Source organism: Glycine max, chromosome 13 (genome assembly GCF_000004515.6).
Source record: "Glycine max cultivar Williams 82 chromosome 13, Glycine_max_v4.0, whole genome shotgun sequence".
NCBI classification, from domain to species: Eukaryota; Viridiplantae; Streptophyta; class Magnoliopsida; order Fabales; family Fabaceae; genus Glycine; species Glycine max.
In genome coordinates, this window is record NC_038249.2 from 1959008 (window position 1) to 1986670 (window position 27663).

The following is a 27663-nucleotide window of genomic DNA, read 5'->3' on the forward strand; positions in this document are numbered from 1 at the left end:
CCCCAAATTATAGCATCTTATAAGTCAATTAATAATTAATTATGAAATAAAACACACATGTATCAAAATATATTTTAATTGATATATATGATAGCTAAACATAGAACTCACGCAAGCTGATTCATGAATTTTCAAATAAAGTTTAAGATTTAATATGCAACAGAGATGAAGATTTGTACATTGCAGTATCTTTTTTTTTGTAAAATTAAATTAAATTCCACACATAGTAAAAAAAAATACATGTTTGTATGATTATATCATGCACTTAAATAATTTCACGCAAAAATACCACAAAACCTATATTTTACAATCATCACATGGATTAATTTACGCAAGGATCAATGTTGCAGTTTATCAATTTATGACCGATAAACTCAAGAAGATGTGTTTCCAAAAATTTATACCATGGAAGTGTAGAAAAAAAGTTATTCTACTCACCTCTTAAAGCATATAGTAATTCAGGCTCTTTGTTAATTATTCATCTTCTCCATTTAGTGGATCAATAAGATTCTCTTTATTTTATTTTTATCAATCTTATATGATCTACTAATTTTTCTATTCTCTAATAGAGACCGTCTATAATATTCTAGAAAAGTATATGATTTAAGATTGGGTCATGAGATATATCCTCACTTGATTTTATTAATCAAATCTTTCTTTATCTTTTTTTACTCTATTATCTATATTTATTTCATTATTAACATTATCTATTTTTTTCAATATATATTAAGATAAAATATGATAAGATAAAATCTTTTCAATGATCACAAATTCAAATATAACAATATCTTATCAAACTAAATACACAATGATATATTATTATTATAATAATAATCTTTACAATAATAATAATCTTTTAATCTTTTTAATTAGGATATAGAATTATCACATTTTCTTTTATAATTATAAAATAATTTCAACAATCTTATATTAACCACCTAATCCTTTTTTATTGATTAAATCATTGTCTAACTCAATCAATTTTAAATAAAGTAATTAAAATAAACATAATTTTTTATTTAATTGTTTTAACGATATTTAACATATCATAATCCCATTCCATATATATATATATAATCATATTTATTTTAATTCAAACAAATTCTCATACTACTACTAATAGTTATTATATTAAAATTTTGGGTATTACATATCCCACCCGTTAGTAGCACAAGGAGTTTATCAATTCTAACTCAAAAGCTCTTTTTGTAATTTTCATACATCATTATGATTTGAATACTCATTCTAATGGCAATCAAATAGATGCAAAAATTTCCAGTACATGTAAGAATCTGTAGACTCATGACAGAAAAGTTGAGAAAATATTCATTCACACAACATCAAGGAGATAAAAAAATATTAGGCGGTGTCTAAGGTGAACAAGTTAAATATGTGATATATAGTGGACCAATTTGGTTAGCCTGTTGAAATTACAATTTCATCCTTAACAATAGTCTTTTTTTCCTTTTCCACTTGAACCTAAAACCAGTGACCTTACACTTGAACCTTATATCTTGCTCTACCCATTTCAAGCTCGTCACCCGTGACTCCGTTCCGGACCCACCAAACCACCATCGCACAAAGACGCTATTAATTGATATGTTTGTGATTCAGTGGGTATTGTGGACAGAGAACAAACTGAAATTGAGCACAAGTTTTGGCCTCTGATATGCACATCACACGACCTTCTGATCGCAGAGACAAGAGGAGTGGGCGTTTTGTTGGTGCGTCCTCCTTTTGATTTTCCCTTCATTTGATGGTTGCTAAAGAAGAAAATCCAAGCTTGCTTCCATCAAATGGAATGTGCTCTTTTATAAACATTAAAATGATATATTTCAAAAAATTTACTACTTATATTAGGGTTTTACCAATGAATTTCAAAGCTATTGAACTACAATAAGGGCAAAATTGGTTCCAAATTATGTTGATTTTGGTGTTTTGAGGTAAATGCACTTGTCCCACCAGCTTGTGGGCAATATTTTTGTCCGAAGGCAAAACATGAATGATTGGGCCTGATTTTTCTATTTCCCTTATTGATTTATCTTTTATTTTTATTGTATTCGTGCATTGCCTTTCTTTTTTTCCCTTGTTTTGCATTTTCTTCTTTTATTGCACACTTCTACATTTAGAAACAGAACAACAGTAATGTAATCAAAGAGCTCTCAGTCAAAACACTATTCAAATTCTCTGTTCTCTCTCCTAGGGCGCGCACGTTAACCTCTTCGTGGTTCAACATCTCTCCCTCCTTGGACGATTTCCAGTGGCCTGGCCATCGTTGGAGAGGTGCATTTCCGAACTACTGTGGACGCTGGTGGTGCCTCAACCACTTCTTCGTCACACAAGAAATGGCTTCCATCATTTTCTGTCGGACCACTCAATAAGAGAGTTTCTGCCTACTCTCTTTTGGTCACCGAACAATCCTGTGTTCCTCCTTCTGATGCTATTTTCGGAACTAAGGTTAGCATCTAATGGGGAAAAGTAAGGGACAGAAAACAACTCCCAACCAACCTGCTCTGGTGGGGGGAGCTGTAGCTGCAGGAAATGCTTCGATTCCTTCTATTGCAGTTGTAACAGGGTCTGAGGGAGAAAGCCAGGGTGTGCGAGTTTCTTGTTCTAACACCAAGACAAACACTGCACACCAAGTGTTTGGAAAAATGTCTAAGCCAAGTTGCGCAGCAGTGGTAGGTTCGGGTAAGGAACCTATCTCTTCTACTACTGTTGTAGTTGGGGTTGCTGGTGAAGGTCAAGGAGCTCATGCTTCTAGCTCTACCACTGCACACCAAGTGTTCGACAATAGGCCAAAGTCAAATTCTGAAGTAGCAAAAGTGAATGCAGCCCAGGTGTTTGATATATTGTCTGACTGCAGGACAAAAGCTGTCCTTTCCCCAGAGGATTCCTATACTCTGGGGGAGGATGATACCTCTTCAGATGAGGAATCTTCTTCATCCAGTGACTCCGAATTGGTACCTCCAACTGCAAATACAGAGGCAGCAAAACCCTGGGTTAACCTGTTCAAGGATAACAGGAAACCCTCCAAGGGGTTTGGATTGCAATTTTCTCCTCCCTCAGCTGAAGAAGTACTGCTGGATGATTCAGACTTACAACCACTGGAGGAGGCTTGGGGCCATAGCCTTATTGGCTATGTAGCTGGCAGATTTCCGGGGAAAAAGGCTCTTATGGAATGCTGCCAGAAATGGGGTGTGAATTTTTCATATTCAACCCATGAGAGTGGCTGGTTGGTATTCCGATTTCAGAATGAAGAGGATATGAACCAAGTCATATCTGCAGGACCATACTTCATTTTCCAAAGACCCCTGTTATTGAAGGTAATGCCTCCCTTTTTTGATTTTGGAAACGAGGAGCTCAGCAAGATCCCTGTGTGGGTAAAGCTCAGAAATCTGCCCCTTGAGCTGTGGAATCCCCAGGCTCTAGGAAAGATTCTTTCCAAAGTTGGTCTGCCCATCCGTACGGACCAACTGACTGCCTCTAAAGGCTCTATATCATTTGCCCGCGCACTAGTGGAGGTGGATACTTCTATGGACCTCATTGAAGAGGTCTGCTTTAGACTCCCAAATGGTAAGGTCTTCACTTAGAAAGTTGAATTTGAAAATAGGCCCACATTCTGCAAGCACTGCAAAATGATTGGGCACCGTTTAGCCAATTGTAAAGCTGTGCCTGGAGCTAAAGCTGACCCTGCCTTAGTTAGCACCCCTGTGGTTCAATCACAAGTGGTTGGCCCAACAGATCTCGATGTGACCAAAATCCTTAATAGCTCTGGAACTCAAAAGGTTGTTCAGCCTAACCAGCCTGCTGCCAGCATCCATATTAGCTCTGGAACTCAGAAGGATGATCAGCCTAACCAGTTGGTTGCCCCTCATGTCCAACAATCTCAAGGTGCTATTTTTGTTCCTGTTCATAAGCACTCATCTGTGCTGAAAGGAGCAGGTGGTGCTAGATATGAGCCTGATGAGGAGGGTTTTATTCAAGTTAAAACCAAAACTCAAAAGAAAATAAAAAAGGTGCCTTCCCAGAAGCCAGCACGAGTTGATGAGATGCAATTAGATGCTAAGACTGGGAGACTACAAAAATCTGGCAGTAGGAAAGGGGAGGCTTCCTCCCATCCACAACTATGATTATTGCTTCCTGGAATATCAGGGGCTTTAACCTGCCTCTGAAGCATCAAGCGATGCAAAACTTTCTTCGTAGTAAGGAAGTGACTGTAATGGCTATCTTGGAAACGAAATTGAATTATGCTTCAGTTACTGAAATTATGCAAAGAAAATTTGGTGACTGGAATTTTATCCACAATTTCTCATCCCATCATGCGGGCAGAATTCTCATCTTGTGGAACCGAGCGAAAGTTGATCTCTCAGTTACAGAATCAAATGCCCAATTGATTCATTGTGCAATCCACTGTAAAATTTCTGGTAAGCGGCTACAAGCTTCATTTATTTATGGGCTGCATTCTGTTGTGGCCAGAAGGTCCTTATGGGTAAGTCTGAACAAGATTAATGCCACCATGGATTGCCCTTGGCTCCTCACTGGAGCTTTCAACACTATCCTCTCTCCCTCAGACAGATTCAATGGGGCAGAGCCAACTTCCTACGAGATTCAGGACTTTGTGGATTGCTACTCTGAACTTGGTCTAGGTAGCATGAACAGCCATGGTCCTATCTTTACTTGGACCAATGGCAGAGTCTGGAGCAAGCTAGACCGGGCCCTTTGCAACCAGTTATGGTTCAACTCCTTCAACAACTCTGCCTGTGAAGTTATGAAGTTTGAATCTATCTCTGACCATACCCCGCTAGTTGTTTCCACTGACTTGGTTATGCCCAGAGGTAACTCTCCATTCAAATTTAATAATGCCATTGTTGATCACACAGACTTTTAAAGTATTGTAGCAGAGGGCTGGAACAAACCTGTTTATGGCTGCAACATGTTCAGAGTTTGCAAGAGATTAAAAGGCCTTAAGGGTCCCCTGAAGCAATTGTACAGGAGGGAATATAGCCACATTTCTAGCAGGGTGGAATCTGCTGAGGCCGAATACCACTCTGTTCTTAATTCACTCAGGCAGAGCCCTCATAATCCTTCTCTTTTATCCTAGGCTAACCGAATTAGAGCTCAGACAATCATGCTCAGGAAAGCGGAAACTATGATCAATGCTCAGCTTGTAAAAAACAAGTACCTTCTACAAGCTGGCAGGGGCTCAAGATTTTTTCATGCTTTGATGAATCGTAATAGGCACAGCCGGTTTATCGCAGCTATAAATCTGGAGGATGGCCAGAGCACTTCCTCCCATCCTGAAATAGCCCGTGCATTTGTGAATCATTTCAAGGAGTTGTTCAGTGTTCAAGATGTACAGCAGGAGGCTCTTCCTGCTATCTGCAATCTGGGCCCTCAAGTTCCGCCTAGCTGTTTCGATGCTCTACTTAATCCTATCTCTAAGGACGACGTTTGGCAGGTGATATCAGTCATGGACAACAACAAAGCCCCTGGGCCTGATGGCTTTAATGCTCTCTTTTTCAAAAAAGCCTGGAATATCATTGGGGATGATGTATTTGCAGCTATCAATGAATTTTTCAGGTCTGGAAAAATTCTAAAGCAAATAAATCATGCCATCATTGCCCTCATTCCAAAGTCTGAGCAAGCTTCACAGGTGAATCAGTTTAGGCCTATATCTTGGTGCAATCTGTTGTACAAGATAATTTCCAAGATTTTGGCCAATCGGATTGCACCTGTTCTTGAGACTATCATTGGTGAGCCCCAATCTGCTTTCCTGAAAAATCGGAAAATGCTAGATAATATCTTCCTCATCCAAGAGCTTTTGCGCAAGTATGCCCGTAAAAGGGTTTCTCCTAGATGTCTGTTGAAGATTGATTTGCACAAGGCTTACGACTCCATTTCCTGGGACTTCTTGGAATGGATGCTTAAGTCCACTGGTTTTCCACATCAATTCTGTGCTTGGATTATGGAGTGTGTCTCTACTACCTCATTCAGTATTGTGATCAATGGAGCTATTTTTGGCCACTTCAGAGGGCAGAGGGGCCTTAGACAATGGGATCCCCTTTCTCCTTATCTATTTGTCTTGTGCTTGGAGTACTTCTCCAGAGACATGAAAAGCCTCAAAGACGATGTAAACTTTCAGTTTCATCCACAGTGTGCAACCTTACAGATCTCCCACTTAGCATTCGCGGATGACATTATGCTTCTTTCCAGAGGGAATGTGCATTTAGTATCTGCAATGCTTACCAAGCTGCAACACTTTTGCAGTGTATCTGGGCTCTCCATTAGTGCAAACAAATCTGCCTTTTATTCAGCAGGTTTAAGTCCAGATACTTGTTCTGAAATTCAGCAGCTCACGGGTTTCAGTCCTGGCATTTTCCCCTTTAGATATTTGGGAGTTCCTCTCTTATCTTCTCGGCTCAATGTCTACCACTATGCCCCTTTGATTGCCCAGATCACCTGCCTCATGCAAGGTTGGAACAGAAAATCGCTCTCTTATGCTGGAAAAGTGGAGCTTATTAGAGCCGTTATCCAGGGCATTGCTAACTTCTGGATGGGTGTTTTCCCTCTGCCCCAATCCGTTTTAGACAGAATTAATGCCTCCTGCCGTAACTTCCTGTGGGGTAAGGCGGATTCCAGTAAGATCAAGCCTTTGGTGGCATGGACAAACATCTGTTTGCCTAAGAGGGAGGGAGGTCTTGGCCTGTTCAATCTTAAGGAGTGGAATACTGCCCTCCTATCTCGCATTCTGTGGGACTTGCACTCGAAGAAGGACTCCCTGTGGGTCCGTTGGGTTCATATCTATTATTTCAATGGAGGTGATGTTTGGGACTTTAACAGCTCTCCATCTGACTCTGTTTTAATTAAGAAGATTATTCACATCAGGGGCATCATTACCAACAGAGAAGGTAATATTGAGGCTGCAAAGCAGATGTTGCACTCCTGGAGCAATAATGATATTTTACTTGTAGGTAAAGCATATGACTACTTTAGAGAAATCAGACCTGCAGTTAACTGGAGTTCTGTCATCTGGAATCCAGCTATACCTCCGAAGATGTCATTTATCCTTTGGCTGGCTAAGAAGAATCGCTTACTGACTCTTGATAGGGCTCCCTTCCTCAACAAAGGAGTCCTCTGCCCACTCTGCTCACAGGAGGCTGAGTCCCATGCTCACTTATTTTTTTCTTGCTGTAGGGCAATCCGAGTTTGGAAGCACATTAGAGATTGCTTTCCTTTTCCCAGGCAAACCACTTCCCTACAAAGCACCATCAGTCAACTCATCCGGGGCAGAAGCACCTCTGGTATTCAAGGTGGACTTCGCTATTTGGCATTGGCTACAACCGTGTATAGTATCTGGATGTCCTGAAACAAGTTACTTTTTGAGAATTGTCATTTTTCAGTTAACGATGTAATCAGTAAAACTATGTTTCTTGTTTATAGGCAGTCGCATATTCTGCAGCTGTTTTAAGGCTTGACTAGGGTCTGCTTCATTTAGTGGATCCTGTATTTTGTCTGCGGGGTATGCCCCGTTCATTGATGTATTATTTTGGGTTAATATAATTTACATTTTTCCCAAAAAAAAAAATTTGTCTTGCCCGTCATGCTTATGAAGTGTAATGCACCCAAGTGCAATCAACTGTAGTTCCAGTTGAGTTTTTAGGTTTATAAATTAGGTTATTATTTGTTCTATTCAAACTGGATAGGGTATTGTATCTGGCATTAGTTAGAGTCAATAACTTAGGAATATACTAAGGTTTTAAATAAGGAAAGATGAAAAACTTTATCTAGGTAAAAAGATAATGGATAATCTCTAAATCTAATAGATATACATTATCATTATTATCCAAGGAAAAATAAAATAAAGATATTATCTTTGTCTTTATCATTAAAAAAAATTGAGATATGTGTATCCAATTTTTCCTTTATAAAATGGAGATGATCAAAGCTCAGGTATTAAATCCTCACTCTAACCCATACACTTACCTATCTGTTTATCTTTATGCTTCTAATTTGAGCGTCGAAGTATCTTTGTAGGTACCTCCACCCTTGTCCATGGAGGAGCTTGGGAAGGATTGCCATTGTGAGAAGATTCTTCCAAACTTAGTAAAAATATTTGGCGTCCAACATGAGGTGAGAGAAAATTTCTACTTCGACCACCATCAATGGCCATAAACGGCAATAGAACACTAATAATCCAGCCAAAAAAACCACCACAGGGACGAGCATCCTGTAACATCCCAAAGATAATCCAATAATTATTTAGATAAAGATATTTAAATATTTTTTTAGTAAAATAAAAGATAGATTAAATTGTTTAATATATTAGGTTGTTATTTTTATTTTGAAAAGATGTTAGTATCATAATATATTAGATTGATTAAAGATAATAATAAATAAAGATGATAAAAATAAGAGATAAAGAAAGGTTGGTTAAACACATCTCAAAAGATATAATTTCAAATTACACAATGCTTGTATAAGGATAGAGAGTTTCGTTTCCTAGAAATTAAACACACAAATAAATTGGTACTAGTGGGTTGCTCAAGAACGGAAAAAAGGAAGCGAGAAAATTCCGTCAACGCAATTGGTAGTAGAGAAGAAGGATAACGAAAGACACGAAATACTTCTTTAAGAGAAGAGTTAAATAACCTTCTTCCAAACTTTCATGGTATAATTCTTTTATGAACAATTTCTTCTACATTGTTCTTGATATTAAAGAATTCTTGAATTAACAGTGTTTTAGACGTTCACATAGTATCAAATATATTTTAAAATATGTATAATTTCTTTAACAAATTGATTTTTATTGTAGTGTGTTGTGCTAATTTTTCCTCTCAAGACAACAAATGTAACATCCCATTTTTTTCGTAAATAAAATTTTAGAGAATAATGATGTTTTATAATTAAATAAATAAAAAAATAAATATAATAAAATAATGGTTTGAGAGAAAATAAAAAGGATATTTCATTATTCATTTGATGGAGAATAAAATAGAGTTTCTTTTTTTATAAAATAATAAAAATAAATAAATAAAGTAAATAACAGGTCGTGAATACCTCTAGCTATAAATAGCAACATGCTAGGTCAGTTTTGAGACTGACTCCTCAGCCTCTTCTACCTCTTAATTTCGTTTTTTCTTTCTTCCTATCCCAAAACCCTCTCTTTTTCCCGTAGGCCACCAAACCTGTCCCAGGACGATCTCGGACTCATTCACCGTTGGACCGTCGTGAAATTTAAACAGAATGTTCGCAACCCAATTTCGAGCATTCTCACCGTTGGGAATTGCGATATCATATCTAAGCTAAGAGAAATACCCCTCGCATTGTAGCATTTTCCTTTCCCGCAGAAATCCAGAGCTGTCTCGGTAAAACTACGATCCCGGTTTCGTTGACCGTTGGATTATTGTGAAATTTTGATATGTTGTGCGAAATTCAATTGTGCACACCTTCACCGTTGTTATTTGCGAAATAGTATTCGAGGAGGGAGAAAAAGGAATCGCACGATGACAGTACAAATAGAGGCTTCAATCTCTTCTCATCCTCTTTAACGTTTGGGAACCCTATCAGAGCAACCACAGGAAGAAATTGAGAAATCTTAGGAACTTGCTAGAGATGTCGCTATCGCTTTCGGAAGACACATGAGTCTTCTTAGAGGTAAGGGATGAGTTTATCGCAATTGGGGGTTAGAATGAACATGTGTAGGGATCCTTAGAGAACTAAATTTGGGTTTATTTTGGGATGTTTATTGAATTATAATTTTCCCTTTATGATTATAAATACAATATTATTGTGTTCTATGTACCAATTGATGTCTTGATGAGAATTGATTGATAAATTTGAGTGCTCTTGGTGTCTTTGTATTTAACCCATGATTTTGATTAATTGATTTTGATATAATTGTGAGAAACTATTTCAGGGGTTTTACACCCCATGTTGTGATAAAATCTCTTTGTATAAATTGTTATGTTGAGGTTATGAAATGATAATTCAAATTGTGAGTATGTGATAAATTGAACATGTGACGGATGATGAAATACATGTGTATTGAGATGAGATGTGTGTATTAAGTTGTGAACTATGAACTGTGTAATCACACAATTGTAAGACCCTTTAAGGGCGACGAGTATTGTGATGGGATCCACTGTGGGAACCCGACGAGTTAAAATGATTTTGAAAACAATTGAGTATTTGTGTGTATTGCATAGTTCATTGGTAAAGTGAATATAATCCATGAGGTGTGATAACATGCCATTTTGAGATTATACCATTGTGATTGAGATCGAGTGTATGTGATAAATTATGTATGTATTGTGATTGAGATGTTGTGTGCATTAAGTATGAACTATGAATTGTATAATCACACGACTATAAGTCCCTTTAAGGGCGACGAGTTAATGCTAAATCCCTTTAAGGGCGACGAGTTAATGTTAAGTCTCTTTTGGGCGACGAGTTAATGTTAAGTCCCTTTAAGGGCGATGAGTTAATGTTAAGTCCCTTTTAGGGCAACAAGTTAAAACTATTTTTGAGAACAATTGAGGAGTCGTGTGTTTTGTACAGTTCATAGATAGAGTCTGTGTGTTAAAATGTTTTCTGGGTTGGACCTGAATCAGGAGTGAGAGGCCCTGACATACTCTTCGGAGTGTAGGCCTTGGGGGTCACACGGTTTGAGTGCTCCTTTAAGCCTATGTTGATCCCATATGGTTGGAGCATTCTCGCAAAACACTGTGACCCTGACTGGTCTCCCTATGATATTACCTAGTGAGAGTGACTTGACTTGCTAGTGTGTGGTTTGTCTTGTCATGTACTCCTAGGCACCCAGCGAGGTTTTTCACTGACATGGTACCACATTGCATATAGGATTGAGTCTTAGCATAACTGTTGCATACGCTTGCTAATTGTTTATTATGAAATTGAGGTGTTATTATATCTTGATCAAAGTGTGAGATTCTTGTGTAATGTGATTGATGATTGAAAAGTGAATTTTGAATGACAAAGTGGTGAAATTACGTGAGTTATGTTTAAGCAAGTGGTATCTCATTTATATAATATGTATATTTAATTGTCTTGTTTCTTTAATAGCTAGGAATGTGATAACTCACTCCCCGTGTGTTATTTGTGTTTGGATCCTGTGATGATCTTGAACTTTGTGTTCGGGGGAGCAGATGACTAGATGAATTGCTTTAAGGAACCTTGTGCTGAAGGATGTCGAGACACAACGCTCTGATAGGATGTGGCATTGAGGTATAGGGGTTTATATTAATTATATGAAGTCTTAGACAATCTTGTTTGAACCGAGATAAGTTTATTATTTATTTGGACAAGTTTGAATATGATGTAGAAGAAAGTGAATGTGAGCCTTTTATCCCTTTAAAAGGCTTGTATTTAAAAATGTAAAAAAAAATACTTTTAATTAATATTCGAATTTTATTCCTTTGTTAGTATATATGTGAGGAGTAGAGGGTTTCACAACAAACTTCAATAATATTTTAATTTGTTATATGGGGATGTGCGGGAGTTCTTTCCCATTCAAATATTTATATTGTTGAATATAAATATAAGTCTAATTGCTTTTGATTTATGTTGGACTATATTATATTTAATTTATGAATAATAGTGGTAAAGGAAAATTTGGGATACGAATATATACTCTAATAAAAATTAGATTAAAACAATCACAATGCATGACATTCTGAATAAATAAAATATTTAGATAAATGACAACATCTCATTGCATTCAAATAAATATAACATACACAACTTAGTGATTCCTAGAAAAATAAGACTTAATTCTTTGGTTCCCAAAACCAGAGCGGATCTCAAATTCTTCAAAGGGTCGATGAGTATTCCATGCAATGGCGTCCCATAGTCTTCCCCATCATAGATGAAGTATCCAAAATCTCTTCTCCATCCCAGATGGAGGTATCTATCATATAATTCAAATTTATGAATTTATGATATGAACAATGCTTCATTCATGGTTATAATTAAATAAACACACAAATATATAAATACCAATATTTTCATTTATACACAAGGCACATGCACACTTGCAAGAAAATACCACAAAGTAACATCAACGTTTATATATGTGTGTACCCCAAACTTTCCTTTACCACTATTTTTCAAAAATTAAATATAATATTGTACTATCCAGTGTCTACAAAATACACGTGGCACGTTACCTAGCACTTAAATGAACACGTCAACCCTCCATGTCAATCCTCGCACGGGAGCACTGACATCTGGCCCTTAGCAACCGAGCTCCCAACTAACAAGTTATCTCTAACCTCTTATTATTTGAATATATTATCATTTCTTTATCTCTTGGCAGGTATTCAATTTTCTGCAAAGCTACACATTATCTGTAAGTAACTATTATCTATTAGCTTTTATTTCTAAGCTATATATTATCTCTAACTTTATCTATAAGTCACCATTATCTACCAGCTATTATCTAGCCGGTAAGTATTTGTAAGGGTTGTTATGTTTGTAATAGCCCCTATCAACAAGGACCCATAGCTCCCTCTTCACACTATATGATATGAACCCTCATGGCACAAGGGCTGACTTAGGATCGTCTAGGATTAAACCTTGATGGAAAATGCGGAAATTGATTAAGGAAAGGATGGAAAATAAGGTGGTTAATTTCGTGGGTCTTAATAAGGTGGTTCTTGGCATAAAATGGATTAATGGGATGGTAAAACATAGGTTAAGTGGTGGCTGGACAGAAATATAGAAATGGAAATAACTCAAGCTACATGGCTCTAAATGAGGTGATTCCAAAACGAGGTGAAAGGTCTCGTTTTGAAATTCAATTTAGGCTCAAGAATCACTTAATTTGAGTGCGTAAAATGGGAGTTATGGCCACGAGATAATTTTGGGCAGAAGTAGATTTTCTGGAATTGTGGTTTGAAAGAACAAGGTTGAAGATGAAAGGAAGGAAAGAATCACTCTTTCTGGCAAGGGCAACACACAAAGGTTGTGAAAGTCCTTTGATACAGCCAGGGTGTTCTTGAATTACTCAAGAATTTAGGAGAATCACTCTCACTAAGAAAAAAGAGATAAACTCTAATTTTCTGAATAAAACTCAACTTGTGTTTATTGATAAAATGGTTCAGCTTATATAGAAGCTTTACAGCAAATTTTAGTAATGACCCACTAACCTAAAATTAAAATAACTTAATGCCATTAACCTAGGGAATTAAAAAAAACTTAATGGCTGAGTGTAACTGAAATTGTGGCAACCAAAAGTCACCCCCAACAACCAACAAGTCAGCCACTATTTGGTCTCCCAAAAGGCTGATGCCTAGGTTGCCAATTGGGCCCTTATTACAACTTGAACTAAACCTAACTAAAGCCATTTTAGTTGATTAACCCAAAACATATTTTTGGTCAGCCAACTTTACAAGGATTGGGCCATTATTTAGACAAACTAAACACTCTAAAATTGAGACAAAGTGGTGCCATTTAGTCCTCCTCCATCTGGGCCATGATACAACTCACAACCTTGGACTTTTCTCCTTGAAACTTGGGCTTGTATTCAAATAGTATGGACAACACTTGTTGAAGAGCTTCCTTGGCTTTCCTTGCTCTAGCCCTTGTCATAGGCCCTCCAAGTCCTTCAAGTGGATCCTTGCCCTTGCTCTTGGTCATGTCCTCATCACTATAAGTACTAGGTTCTCTCGAAATTTTTCCACAAACACACATCTGCTCACATACGTATACATTCACTCATTAATACTCTCCTAACTCACATACTTACTTGAGCATCAAAGTCCTTTATTTTGCAGGTTTCCCTTCTTGTCCTCTTAACAAAGGCCACTCATCGTTTGACATGTGAAGTCTAGGATCCCACCTTGGCCACGTCCACCCTAACATATCCCTACTCTGGATTTTGGTAAGTACAAATATAGTCCAGCATAAATCAAAAGCAGTTAGACTTATATTTATATTCAACGACACAAATATATGAATGGGAAAAGAACTCTTGTACATCCCCGTATAACAAATTAAAATATCATTGAAGTTTGATGTCTTGAGAGGAAATATTAGCACAACACACTACAATACAAAAATAGTTAAAGAAATTATACTCGTTCTAAAATATATTTGATACTACGCGAACATCTAAAACACCGTTAATTCATGAATTATTTAATATCAAGAACATTGTAGAAGAAATTGTCATAAAAGAATTATACCATGAAAGTTTAGAAGAATGTTGTTTTACTCACCTCTTGAAGCAAGTAATTTGTGTCCTTTGTTATCCTTCTTCTATTCTACCAATTGCATTGACAAAAAATTTTGGTTTTTTTTTTCTCAATCCTTGAGCAACCCACTAATACCAATAGAGATTGTTTATTTGTGTGTTTCTAGGAAAAAGAACTGTCTATCCTTATACAAACATTGTACATAATTTGAAATTATATCTTTTGAGATTTGTTTAAGTAACCTTTCTTTATCTCTTATTTTTATTATCTTTATTTATTATTATCTATAACCAATCTAATATATTATTATAATAACATCTTTTCAAAATAAAAATAACAATATAATATATTAAAACAATTTTATCTATCTTTTACTTTACTAAAATATATATTTAGATATCTTTATCTAAATAAATATTGGATTATCTTTGGAGAAAAGATAAAGAAGGTAAAGCTTCAGACATTGAGAAGACAGTATGAGCTTCTTGCAATGGAGGAGACTGAATCAGTAGCTGAGTATTTCACCAAGATTCTCACACTCACCAATTAGATGAAGTGCTGTGGAGAACAAATTAAGGAACAACTGGTGATTGAGAAGGTGCTCAGAACACTGACATCAAAGTTTGATCACATTGTGGTGGCCATTGAAGAATCAAAGAATCTTACATCCTTCAAGCTTGAAGAACTACAAAGTTCACTTGAAGCGCATGAGCAGAGATTAAGAGAAAGGAATCCTGAGAAGCACAATGATCAAGCCTTACAAGCTCAAACAAGCAGAAAGTTTGACAAGCAAGGAGATAAATCCAAAAAGAACAAAGGAAAGTGGCGTGATGAGAAGTGGAGAAAGACTGAAGATTCAAAATGTGGTGATTCTGGATCATCTTCACAAAAAGCTGTGTCAAATCCAAGAAGCCAATTCTCAGGGAAAAAGAAATGGGTCGACAAGAAGAAGGTGCAGTGTTACAACTGCAAGAACTTTGGCCATTTTGCAGCTGATTGTAGATTCAGTAAAGGCTCTCATGTGAAAGGTGAAGAAGCAAGGTTGGCACAAGAGGAGAATATAGAAGATGATCATTATTTGCTGATGGTTACCACCAAAAATGATCTTCAGTGTGTTAATTTCTGGTACCTAGACACTGGTTGCTCAAACCATATGTCAGGGAGAAGAGAGTGGTTCACAACACTTGATGAGACTTCCGAAAGCACAGTGAAATTCACAGATCACAGCTCAATTACAGCAGAAGGGATAGGGAGCGTGATGATTCAAAGAAAAGATGGAAAGAAAGCCTGCATCTCAAATGTCTTGTATGTTCCCAAGATGAAAAGCAATTTACTCAGCCTTGGACAATTGCTTGAAAAGGGTTATACAATGGAGATGAAGGACAACGTGCTGAAAGTTTTTGATAAAGACAAGAAGAGTGTCCTAAAAGCTCCACTCTCGGCTAACAAAACATTTAGAATTGAAATTCAGATTAGTGATCAGAAGTGTCTGCAGTCCACCACAGAAATTGAAACTTGGCTATGGCACAAGAGGTATGGCCATCTAAATTTCAAAAGCTTAGAGCTACTAAATAGAAAAGGTTTAGTAACAGGCCTACCAAACATTAGAGTTCCTGAGAAGCTATGTGATGAATGCCTAATAGGCAAGCAAGCTAGAAATTCTTTTGTTTCAAGCATACCTACAAAAACTGTTAAACCACTTGAAGTTATGTATACTGATGTGTGTGGTCCTTTTGAGGAGGAGTCTCTTGGTGGAAACAGGTTTTTTGTAACCTTTATTGATGATCTCACTAGAAAGGTGTGGGTTTATCCTATTAAGAAGAAGAGTGATGTGTTTGACACTTTTCAGATTTGGAAAACTCTGGTCGAAAAACAGTGTGAGTCCAAATTGAAAGTGCTAAGATCAGATGGTGGAGGAGAATACATGTCAAATGAATTCAAATCCTATTGCACTAAGGTGGGGATTGAACATGAGGTTATAGCTCTCTACACTCGACAGCACAATGGCACAGCAGAAAGGGAGAATAGAACCATCCTCAACATGACAAAGAGCATGCTAAAGACAAAGAACCTGCCAAAGAAATTATGGGCTGAGGCTGTTTCAACATCTGTGTATCTGCTGAATAGATGTCCAATAAAGAGATTGGAAGACAAGACACCAGAAGAAGTCTGGTCAGGCACTAGACCAAGTGTGAGCCATCTCAGAATCTTTGGGTCTATCTGCTATAAGCACGTTCCAGACGCAATAAGGAGAAAATTGGATGACAAGAGTGAGAAACTCATATTTCTCGGCTACCATTCTACTGGTGTATACAGGGTTTTTAATCCTCAAACTCAGAAACTAGTGTTGAGTAGAGATTTGAAGTTTGATGAGGGTCAATCCTGGAATTGGAGTGATAAGCAGGGCACATCTGAATTGAGAACCAGAATTGAAGGTCTAAACACTGATGTAGGAACAGAAGACAATGTTGTTCATGATGAAGCAGTATCAACAAGACCTCATAGAAATAGACAAGCCCCTGCAAGGCTGGATGACTATGAAATATTCCCAGATTCCTTGATTACAGCTGATGGTGACTTTGTCCATATGGCCTTACTTGCTGAGATGGAACCTATTGGCATGGAAGAATCTTTGAAGCACTCACATTGGGTTGAAGCAATGGAAGAAGAGCTGAGGTCTATTGAGAGAAACAAGACATGGAGTCTCACAAAGCTACCAACAGGAAAGAAAGCCATAGCAGTAAAATGGGTCTACAAAACTAAGTTGAATCCTAGAGGAGAAGTAACAAAGTTCAAAGCCAGACTGGTTGCAAAGGGATTTCTGTAGAAGCAAGGTCTGGATTATGATGAAGTATTTGTCCCTGTTGCTAGGTTGGAAACAATGAGACTTGTAATAGCAATGGCTAGCTACAATTGCTGGGAAGTACACCAAATGGATGTAAAATTTGCATTTCTTAATGGCTCACTAGAAGAAGAAGTTTTTGTCACTCAACCACCAGGGTTTGTGATGAAAGGTAGAGAAATAGAGGTGTACAAGCTTCATAAGGCCCTGTATGGTCTGAAACAGGCTCCCAGAGCTTGGAACAAGAGAATAGACACCTTTCTCTTGCAAATTGGATTCATGAGATGCACTACTGAATATGGTGTGTATGTTAAAGGAGAAAGTCTTTCAGATATCCTCATAGTGTGTTTATATGTGGATGATTTACTGATAACAGGAAAGGATTTCAGTGTTATCTCGACATTCAAGCAAGAGATGAAGTCTGAGTTCAAAATGTCATATCTTGGAGAATTATCATATTTTCTGGGCAGAGTTCAAGAGGACAAAGGCTGGAATTTTTATGCACCAAATCAAATACACAATTGATGTCCTAAAGAGGTTTCAGATGCTTGACTGCAACTCAGTTTCAACTCCTGTTGAAACTAGTGCAGTGCTGGATCAATTTGGGGTTGAAAAATTGGTGGATAAGACTGTGTTCAGACAAATGGTTGGCTCCTTGAGGTATATATGCAATACCAGACCAGATGTAGCATATGGAGTTGGCTTGGTGAGTATATTTTTGACAGCACCACAGCAAGGTCATTTGAATGCAGTGAAAAGACTACTGAGGTACTTGAAAGGGACTATTGGTTTTGGTTTGCTGTTTCCTACAAACTTGAGTAGCAATTCCTGTGAGATGATTGACTTTTCAGATGCTGATTGGTATGGGGATAAAACTGATAGAAAGAGTACCACAGGGTATTTGTTTCAGCTAGGAAATGCAGCTATCAGTTTGTGTTCAAAGAAGCAATCTGTCATGGCCTTATCGTCATGTGAGGCTGAATACATAGCTGCCAGCATGAGTGCTTGTCAAACAATATGGTTAGAAGCTTTGCTAAATGAGTTGAAGGTAAAATCTGAGAATGGAATGCTGTTGATGGTAGATAACAAGTTTGCTATAAGCCTTGCAAAGAATCTTGTTGCTCATGGAAGGAGCAAGCACATTGAGACTAGATTTCACTACTTAAGAGATCAAGTGTACAATGGAAGATTGAGGTTGGATTTTTGCAGATCTGCAGATCAACTTGCAGACATTTTGACAAAACCTTTGAAGAAGGAGAGGTTTGAAGATCTGAGGAGAAAGATGGGACTTAGAAGCTCAAATGAAATTTGAATTAAGGAGGAGTGTTAGATATAAAGATAATTCAGATGATTAGTTAGTTAGTTCTATCACTTGTATGTTAGTTAGTGGTAGTTATAACAGAATTAGAAAAATAACCATATATAGCTTGTTGTAGTACTGTGTAAAAAAAATAGAAAAACTGAGTATGAGAATAGTAATCTGATTTCTTTGAATCTGTATAAGAAAAGCTCTCTTTCTTTCCTTCTTCTTCTTCCCTGTGAGATTGCCAAATTATCAGTTTTCAACACTTAGTTGAGTTATCAACAGTAATGACCCTAGTCTTTAGCACCTCTTCTTGGGACTCAGACTCCATTAATTTGGTCTCAGCATGGCAAGAGATTCCCGAGAGTCCTCAGCCGACATCATCAACATCACATTGGCATGGGCGACGTCTACCAGAGGCCGTTTAACCTTAGCACAATCAGCTTACGCCTTTTGGGACTCAGCTTTGGCCCTTTCGAACTTGTCACCCCAGAACTCGGCGATGCCCCAGGATCTTGAAGCAAAGCAAGCGGTGAAAACTTTATAAATGATAAACTTCTTTCTAGGGACTATTGATTAAACTGAAATAACTATGTAATAGTTAATCTACATGCTTAATACTTTTTTATGGTTTTAGAGTATAAAAAAATATAAAAATGGAATTAAAATTTAATTAAAAATATCTTTTAAAACAAGTGGCAAAATCAGGACTATCAAATTAATCTAAATGGTGACTTTCCCCCCCAAAGTTTGATGCGAACTCAAGTTACATAGGGATTTAATGTCTAGTAATCACCTAAGTCAACACTTACACTATATATAGGAAAAATTATTGTATCCAAACCAAGTTGAATGACATTGAGCATTCTAAACATTTCAGATAAGTGAGAATTTTCTCTTTGATTCCTTTTAAAACTTTTCTAACCTATCAAATCTTTATCATCCTTATGTATCTCCAACACTCCCTTGTATCTTGTACTCAAGGATTCAAGTGGATCACCAATCTGATTGTTAGCTTTCTTGGAGTGGATGTAATTCAAGTTCTTGTGGGATCAAGGTTCTAAACCTTCTTGAGTTCGCATCAAACTTTGTGGAGGGAAAGTCACCATTTTACATCATTAGATTAATTTGATAGTCCTGATTTTGCCACTTGTTTTAAAAGATCTTTCTAATTAAATTTTAATTCCATTTTTATATTTTTTTTATACTCCAAAAGCATAAAAAATTATTAAGCATGTAGATTAACTATTACATAGTTATTTCAGTATAATCAATAGTTCCTAGCTAGAAAGAAGTTTATCATTTATAAAGTTTTCAGTTTAAACATCATTGCTTCTAATGAAATGAAAGATACTAATGATATGTATAAAAAAAACTAAAAAGTATGTTATAATTTTTAAACTACCATAATTTTCTTGTTCGGTAAAAGATTTTTTTACAATTGAACAACTATAAGAAATTTTTAGTCAATTTGAATAATATTGGAGACCACCAGCTAAACTAAAATAACTAAGTATTAAGTAATCTACATGCTCAGTAGTATTTTTTATAATTTAAAAATAGGAAAATATACAAACCAAATTAATAATTAAATTAAAAATATTTTTCAAACAAATGGCAAAATCTAGACCATTAAAAATTAATCTAATGATCTAAAATTGAAGAAAGTCAGAATAACGTTTTGGCTTTAAAGTCACAATCTGTTTTACTCTTTATTTAAGACGACAAGTATTTTTCATTTGTTCCAGATGAATACAACATATCTAATGCAATTACATATTTAAGTCTCAAAACCAAAACTATTAATTAAATTAAAACAATCTCATGTGAATTAAATTAATCTATACACGCTTAGAGTAGTTAACTAGTAACTCTATCCACCCAGTTGATGGGATAATCATGTTTTGATAGTCAATTAGCGACAATACATTTTCCTTTACAATTAACTCTATCCAATACATTTTCGTTGGTGGAGTTTTACAAATAAATGTTTTTTTTTCAATTTCGTTATCTAAAAATTTTATCACTATATTTATCCTTTTAAATTTATCATTCCTCTATCATTTTCTCTCTAATACTTTTATTATTATATTATTTCTCCCTCAAACATATTTAAGAGTTAAGCTCGACCTGAGTTAGTATCGATCTTAACATTTCATGAATCCAGGACAAAATGATAAATAAGACAATATATATAAATATTTTAAAATGTAAACATATTTTAAATAAAATAAATAATAATTTTATTTAAAAATTATATATTTTATTACATTAAATGAATAACTTAATTTTAATAAATCTAAAAAAAATATTACATTTTGTATTCAAATTAGCTCTATACTATTAGCTTTCATCAATATCATCATCACAAATTAAATTTTACATGTATTTTTTCTTTAGTAATATACTGTTAATTTTAACTAGTATTTTCGTTTGTACATTGCATAATATTAACATTTTTATATAATTATAATTATAATAAATAAATATTATTAAATATATAAATTATATATTTATATTTATGATAAATATTTTAAATTGTAATATAAGGTTATGTTTAATTTAAAATGAATAGACAATTAAGAAAATTATATATAAGTACACACATGCATGTGTGTCTACGTGCGTGCACGTATAATAAAGATAGATAAATAATATTTTGAGATGATTGAGAGATATATTTTGTCTAATGGTAAAAAAGTGTGTGAAAATACACTTTCAAAACAAATGAGAGAAAATGTTAAAAATATCTAATTGAGGGAGTGATGGATTTTAATTTATAATATTAAAAATAAATTCCTTTACAATTTGATTTTCAATTTGTGTTTCTTATCTTGTGGGAAAACAAAATCTTATAGTCTATTTATTATCATATGTTCATGTTTCATTACATGTTTATGTGTCATATATATATATATATATATATATATATATATATATATATATATATATATATATATATATATATATATATATATATATATATATATATATATATATATATATATATATATATATATATATATATATATATATATATATATATTATCCCATAACTATATATAAATAATTTTTTGGGAGGTTTTTCCAATTGTCGGCCTTGAGTCGTTGCCCCTCTAGCCTAGGCCCAAGGTTGGCCCTGACACGAGTTGCGTGCTTTGTTGTGGTATACCTTTGTATTCTTGAGATAGGGAAATGAACTTAGTCTATTTGTAGAAAGAAACAATAAGTATTTAGAGTTATCATCCTTAGAGACTATGAGCAACAAGTAGGAAATCAACAACTAGCTTTTAGAAGCATTCGTTGCCGCGAGTTGTCAGTGCACTATGATGAATGTGTCAAGTTTTAATTTTTGAAAAGAAGGATTTTGCGATAACAATCGAATTGAGAATTTGCTATGGCAAAAGTAATTTGTTTTTGGCTTTTTGAAAGAAATTTTGGAGTGAAACAAAATTCAAATGAAGAAAAAGCATTGCTAAAATGAAATCCAAAAAATTCTACATATGAAATTTGTTCCTAATCAATCTCTTAGTTCATGCAACCAAGATTCAAACTAAAATGACTAATTATAATTCCTTAGTGATTAATCCTTGAGTTCTAAACCAAATCCCTAATTCCTTAGGTGATTTGACCTAAAACTCAGAGCTTGATCAGTGAATATAATCTTTGCAATGCAAGCATCTGATTTCATCCCTAAAATCAAATTTGCACAATCTCAATTCAGATATAGGATTTGAAGTTGTTTCCACACAATCCAAATCCCTTAAAGTTAGGTTGATCACTCCTAACATGCATCTAAGCATAAAATTGAAACAAGATCACATTAACAAAGAGAAATGGTAAGAAAACATGCCAAAGTTGAGTATGTGAAAAGATTGTATGACCAAGTGAAGGTGCAAATTGCAAAGAAGAATGAAAGATATGCCAACCAAGCCAACACAAAAAGGAAGGAAGTGGTACTTGAACCCGATGATGATCCTGGACATTTGAGGACAAATGTTTTCCTAGAAGGAGGGAATGATAAGAATCATGAAACTGGTCAAATATAGGCTAAAGGCCCAAGTGGAAAATGACGAAGGCCCAAATGGAGAAGGACAAAGCCCCCGAGTGGAGAAGGATGAAGGCCCAGAGGCAGAGACACTATCAAGACTAATAATTGTTGCTGAAGGCCCAAACTAATTTGAAGGCTCAAGTTAAATAAGTTTTTAGTTATAATTTATTTTTATTGTAATTTTGGCCCAAACTGTTTAGAAGGCCCATGTCTATTTTTATCTTTTTGTTCAGATACACTATAAGTATTTGTTTTTGTTTTCAATACAAAAAAACTTTTGGCATTTGATAAAATTTGGTGAGAGTTTCTCTCTGGGTTCCTTGTTGAACCAATTATCAGACTTATCAAGGTAATCCTTGTGGCGTCTACCCAGACTTATCTTCCTTCATCGGAAGTGGCGTCTACCCTGACTTATCTTCCTTCACTGGAAGTGGCGTCAACCAAAAACTCTACAGCCTGTATCAAGCGATTCGTGCCCCGTAAGGTTCACATCATCTGGTATTAGAGCTTCGGCTCTTGATACAGGTTCTATCCTATCCTATTATTTTTCTTTGTAATTTGTCCAGGTTCGTATTTTGTCCTTATTCTGTTATTTGCGTTTTTGTTTACATCTTGTTTGCGTCTTGTGTTCTGTTATTTGTGTTTTTGTTTACATCTTGTTTCGTTCTTGTTTGCGTCTTGTGTTCTGTTATTTGTGTTCTTGTTTACATCTTGTTTTGTTCTTGTTCTTGTTCTTGTCACGTTCTTGTTCTTGTTTCTTGTGTCTTTCACACTTTGTCAAAAAAAAAAGTTGCAAAAATTTTGAAAAAAAAGTGGGTGTTTGATCTTTGAACACGAAATTGAGGCATTTAGAGGTGTTTTTTTTGGAAAGAAAATCGTGGAACAAATCCCCTTATCTAGATTCTCCTCTGAATTCTGAGCATTTTGATATATAGTGGGCCTCAAACAGACAACCGTAGCAAAAGTTATGAGCATTTGAAGTTTACTTGTCATATCTGTTATTTTATCTGTTATCCTATTTGTTATCTTATTTGTTATCATATCTGTTATCCAAATTAAATCTAATTTGTTATCCAAATCTGATCTATTATCCAAATCAAATCAAGTCAAAATTTTTTTATCCAAATCAGATCTCTCACTCAACAACTTGAAATCTAGCTCATTTGGATTATGAAGCTGAGATTTTCAACCCCAAATGATTTTTGTTGTAGCAAGAATAAAATTCACTTGAACAAAATTACAATATAATCAAAGAACTTCTATACTTGATCTTCATGCTTCTGATCCTTGCTCTCTGTGGCGAGACTCTACTTAACTCAAGGTTTTCAGCTTGCAAATTCGCTATGATGAGGTGTAGCTTCGTTGTGTCAAATCTTCACCAATGGTCTTCTTCCGTTGTAGCAAGATTAGGTTTGCAGCTCCTCATTCTTTGAAGCACAAAATTTGTTCCTCCTCATTCCTTGAACCACAAAATTTGCTCCCATGACATCCAATTTTATCACAAAACATTAAAAACTGTATTTTTGGTTTCTAAAATGATTTTATATAATTTATTGACAAAAACAACAATTATTAACACAAATCCTAAAGAAAAACTAGGATAATTACTCACAAAATAAGGTGTGAAAAATAATTATCAGTATATATCAATTAAAACCACCAAAGCATGTAGTAAGCTTTCAAAACTTAGTGACATTCCAATTTCTATAGGTCAAATTTTATTCCTGATGGTTTTAGAAAATTAAAGCCAAGATTAAGAGGAAAATAAAACTCAAAAGAAAGTTTGAAAATGAAAAGAAAATATAAAGGAGTAAAAACCTATTGTGATGGAAAATTCACTTGAACTTCTAATAATTTCTCCTCAAGTGTGAATGTGATTCTCCATATTACTATATTTCTTTAGTACAACTGTTCACTAATAAGATATATTTTGATCAATCTTATCATGAGAAAGATTTTTTATCCAAAGATCTTACTTTTGATATCACATTTTCATCCAAGATGTTATAACATTTAAGATATGAATTACATTTTTTTTATATACCTTTCACTTATCTGTGTCTAATTAAATATAAATCTAATCCTTTACACTTGAATTTTTAATATATTTTCACTTTAATGATGGAGAATACTTGATTTTTTTTATAAATTTAAAAGTTTAATTGATAAATAAATAAGATGAATAATTACTCACCCATCAATTAAAATAATCCATTTAATCCAATTGATTTATATTATCCTTTTCTAAATTATATGAATTGAATTTAACTTTACCATGAATGAATAGCTAGGTTGAATCATAGATTAACGATTTATTTTGCCACCCCTACTCTCTTAGGGTAATTTCTGTTTTTAATATAGGGAACATCCTTTTACTTTACATAAAAAAAATATGGCATCGGATTTGGGGGAGGAAGTGCCATGTGGTGAGCTCAGATATCTGCACATGGCTTCTCTAATTTCTAGCTTTTAAACAGTAATTAAATAATCAAATGCTGGGAAGCCAGGGTTTAATTGGATGAATTTTTCAAGAGAATCAGTGACAAGGCAAGCCACTGAACTGTTGCTAGATTAAATTAATTCACTCTTTTGGGGTTTTTAATTCAATGCAGCACTTGGGAACCGTAAATCTATCCTAACTTAAGCCACTTGCCAGTACTAGGCCTTGTGAAAGAAAACAAAAACAATTGTTTTTTACTTGTTCCCTTCTTGCAAACCACTTTAGCTTCATCTTCTCCCTTCTGTTTTGAAATCTGGTTATTACTTTAATTAATTTTTTGCTTAGGATGTCAACAACGTAATTCCACTGTGAAACTTGCTCTTGAAAACCCTTAAGCCTTAGTTAATGCCTTGGTGAATTTCTCTTTCTAAAGTTCAATCTTAAGAGAAGATGCATCTCAATTCAATCACTGAACTGCCAATGTTTTAGTACATGAAATGTTCCTTCTTATCTATTCCTAAGTAAAAAGTCCTCTTTATTATTTTACTAATTATTTTTTTTTCTTCTCTTGATTTGCTTTTTCCTCCTTTGATAACACTTTTGTGCTGGGGTCATATCATACTCATCATAGCCAGGATAGGCTTTTTGAAAATTCTTCATGGGGTGGTGGAAAAGCAAAGTAGCACACCAAATGCTTCTTTCATGTTTTTGCATATTCAGGAATATCACAATATTTACACCCTCATGGATCACTGTTCCTCTTGCTCTCTTGCTGCTTTTTTCCAGTTACAAACTGGTTGGATTCATGTTCTTCTCCTCTCTCCTCTTCACATCTCTAGCACTGCTTTTGTCCACTTTTCTTCTTATCTTCTGGAAGCACAAGGCAGTACCAAATGATGAACTTGCTGAAGGAAATGGTTTCATTTTGAGTACTACTACTTCTGAGGAGAAGATCTCACATGGAAGGGAAAGTGCTGTTGCTATTGCACCAACCCCAATGCACAAGAATGCTGAAACTGTTGTGACACAAGCAAAGGAAAGTGAAGAAGTTAGTGATGATAAATGCCAAGAAGAAGGGTTGTTTTTGTCCACTTCTGAAGAAGTAGATCACACACTTTCTGATGAGTGCTCAGATGGGACAATTTCTGATGAGGACAGCCTCATAGAGATTGCACTTCCAAGTGGACACTTTGTGGGTCATAATCAGAACAAAGAAGACTCCAATTCCAAGTACAACAACTGCTGCACCTTGCAACAGAAGAAGAGGGAGTTATCAAGTGCTCATGAGGCCCTTTTCAACCAACATAGCCTGATGGAATTCTTGGCAGAGTTTAATGAAATGAATGAGGAAGATAACTTGATAGAGATTGACATAGCCATGGGTTCTATCAAGTGCTCAAGGTTTGAAATAGAAGCATAAACTAATTAAACTCTTTGTTGTTTCATGCGATATATATATATATCTGTTATATACCAAAGTTTTTTCATCCACCTAATTCTTATATATCTGGTTGGATTTGGGATGTAATTACTTTGTGTTTTCTTAATTTTAATTACAAAAGGCTAGGCTTGTGCAGCAGTTTGAAGCTGCTGTTGTTCTTCACAAGCTTCGGATACTCATTAAAGTGATTGTATTATGACCCTTTCTTTTTGACTTCTTAATGCTCATAAAAAAAGAAAAGCAATATGAATTAAAGTTGAAGAAAGCTGGTCCCAGTTAACGGAAATTCCACTTGCTAGCTAGCAATTTGCTTTTTTCTTTTCAGTACTGCCCATCGATTTTGGACTGTTTAATTGCTATATATCTTTCTTGATCAAAAGACAAACTTCGAGTTTAGATTAATTTTAAATTGAATATTAATGGAATCATGTTCTATATATAATATACTCTCTTTTGTAGCTTGAAACATAAAATACGCTGAATCTGATGTAGCAACAATCAGTTCAGTGGTAGTAATTAAATGTACTTTACTGGCTAAAATTACTTTATCTTGGTCACTTTTATAACAATTTAGGAATTTTGTGAATATTAGTAGCAGGTGGGACTTGCGAGTAAATGCTAAGTTAGTAGCTAAAATTATTTTATTTTTGTCACTTGTTTACAATTTTTCTGAATATGGTTCCATTATTCAGAATTGTAGACAGTTGCTTCTTCTCTTTCCAAACGTCTCAGTGCGTTTTATCAGCGCCAGCCAATCAAGTTATTCATTCACTTGCAAGAGAACATCAACTTTTTAGTTTGTTCCAAGCTGGATTGAAAGTCTTATTATGAATGAAATGATACAAGTCTTTTTTTTCTTTATATATATATATATATATATATAGCACAGGGCTGTTCAACTACTCACTGAATTATGGGTCGACGTCATTCATTCTTCATGCTCTGAAAATTGCGTGGAGTAAAAGGGTTGGCACGTGAAATTTCTACATTAATGAAATATGATTGGGAAGGTCGATCAAGTGTAACTCCTTAGTTGATGATATAGCCAATATGGTTGGTCACAAGCTTTAGTTCTGGTCTTTCATGAATTCTCTCTAGTGTTCCTTCGCCTGCATTTTTGCTTGTACATATGGCATGATAGCTTTAAAACTTTCTTCAGCAAGTGATTCTCCTTCGGGGTAGAGGTTTTAATAAAAGTAAAATTCAAAAATATAAATAAAAATATTTGAAATTATAAAAGAAATATATAATTATATAGTTATTTCATATAGAGAAGTAAAAAGTAGTTTAGATTTAGGGGGAAATAATTAATTTGAAAATGTAAATTATTTGAGATACAAAATAAAAAAATAACTTTGAAATAAAATTAAAAT

The 27663-nt window shown here is 35.0% G+C and overlaps 1 protein-coding gene across 1 annotated transcript; it reads left to right on the top strand.

The window, feature by feature from the left end:
• Nucleotides 1–25087: 25087 nt before the first annotated feature.
• LOC112998756 (uncharacterized) lies at nucleotides 25088–26583 on the top strand. Its single transcript, XM_026124930.2, has one exon. It carries the CDS (start codon nucleotides 25508–25510, stop codon nucleotides 26267–26269), a length of 762 nt encoding a protein of 253 aa, XP_025980715.1. The 5' UTR covers nucleotides 25088–25507; the 3' UTR covers nucleotides 26270–26583.
• The last annotated feature ends 1080 nt before the right edge of the window (nucleotides 26584–27663 follow it).

Coding starts and splice junctions, on each gene's coding strand:
- LOC112998756 (XM_026124930.2), top strand. CDS start 25,508: ATGGGGTGGTGGAAAAGCAAAGTAGCACACCAAATGCTTCTTTCATGT.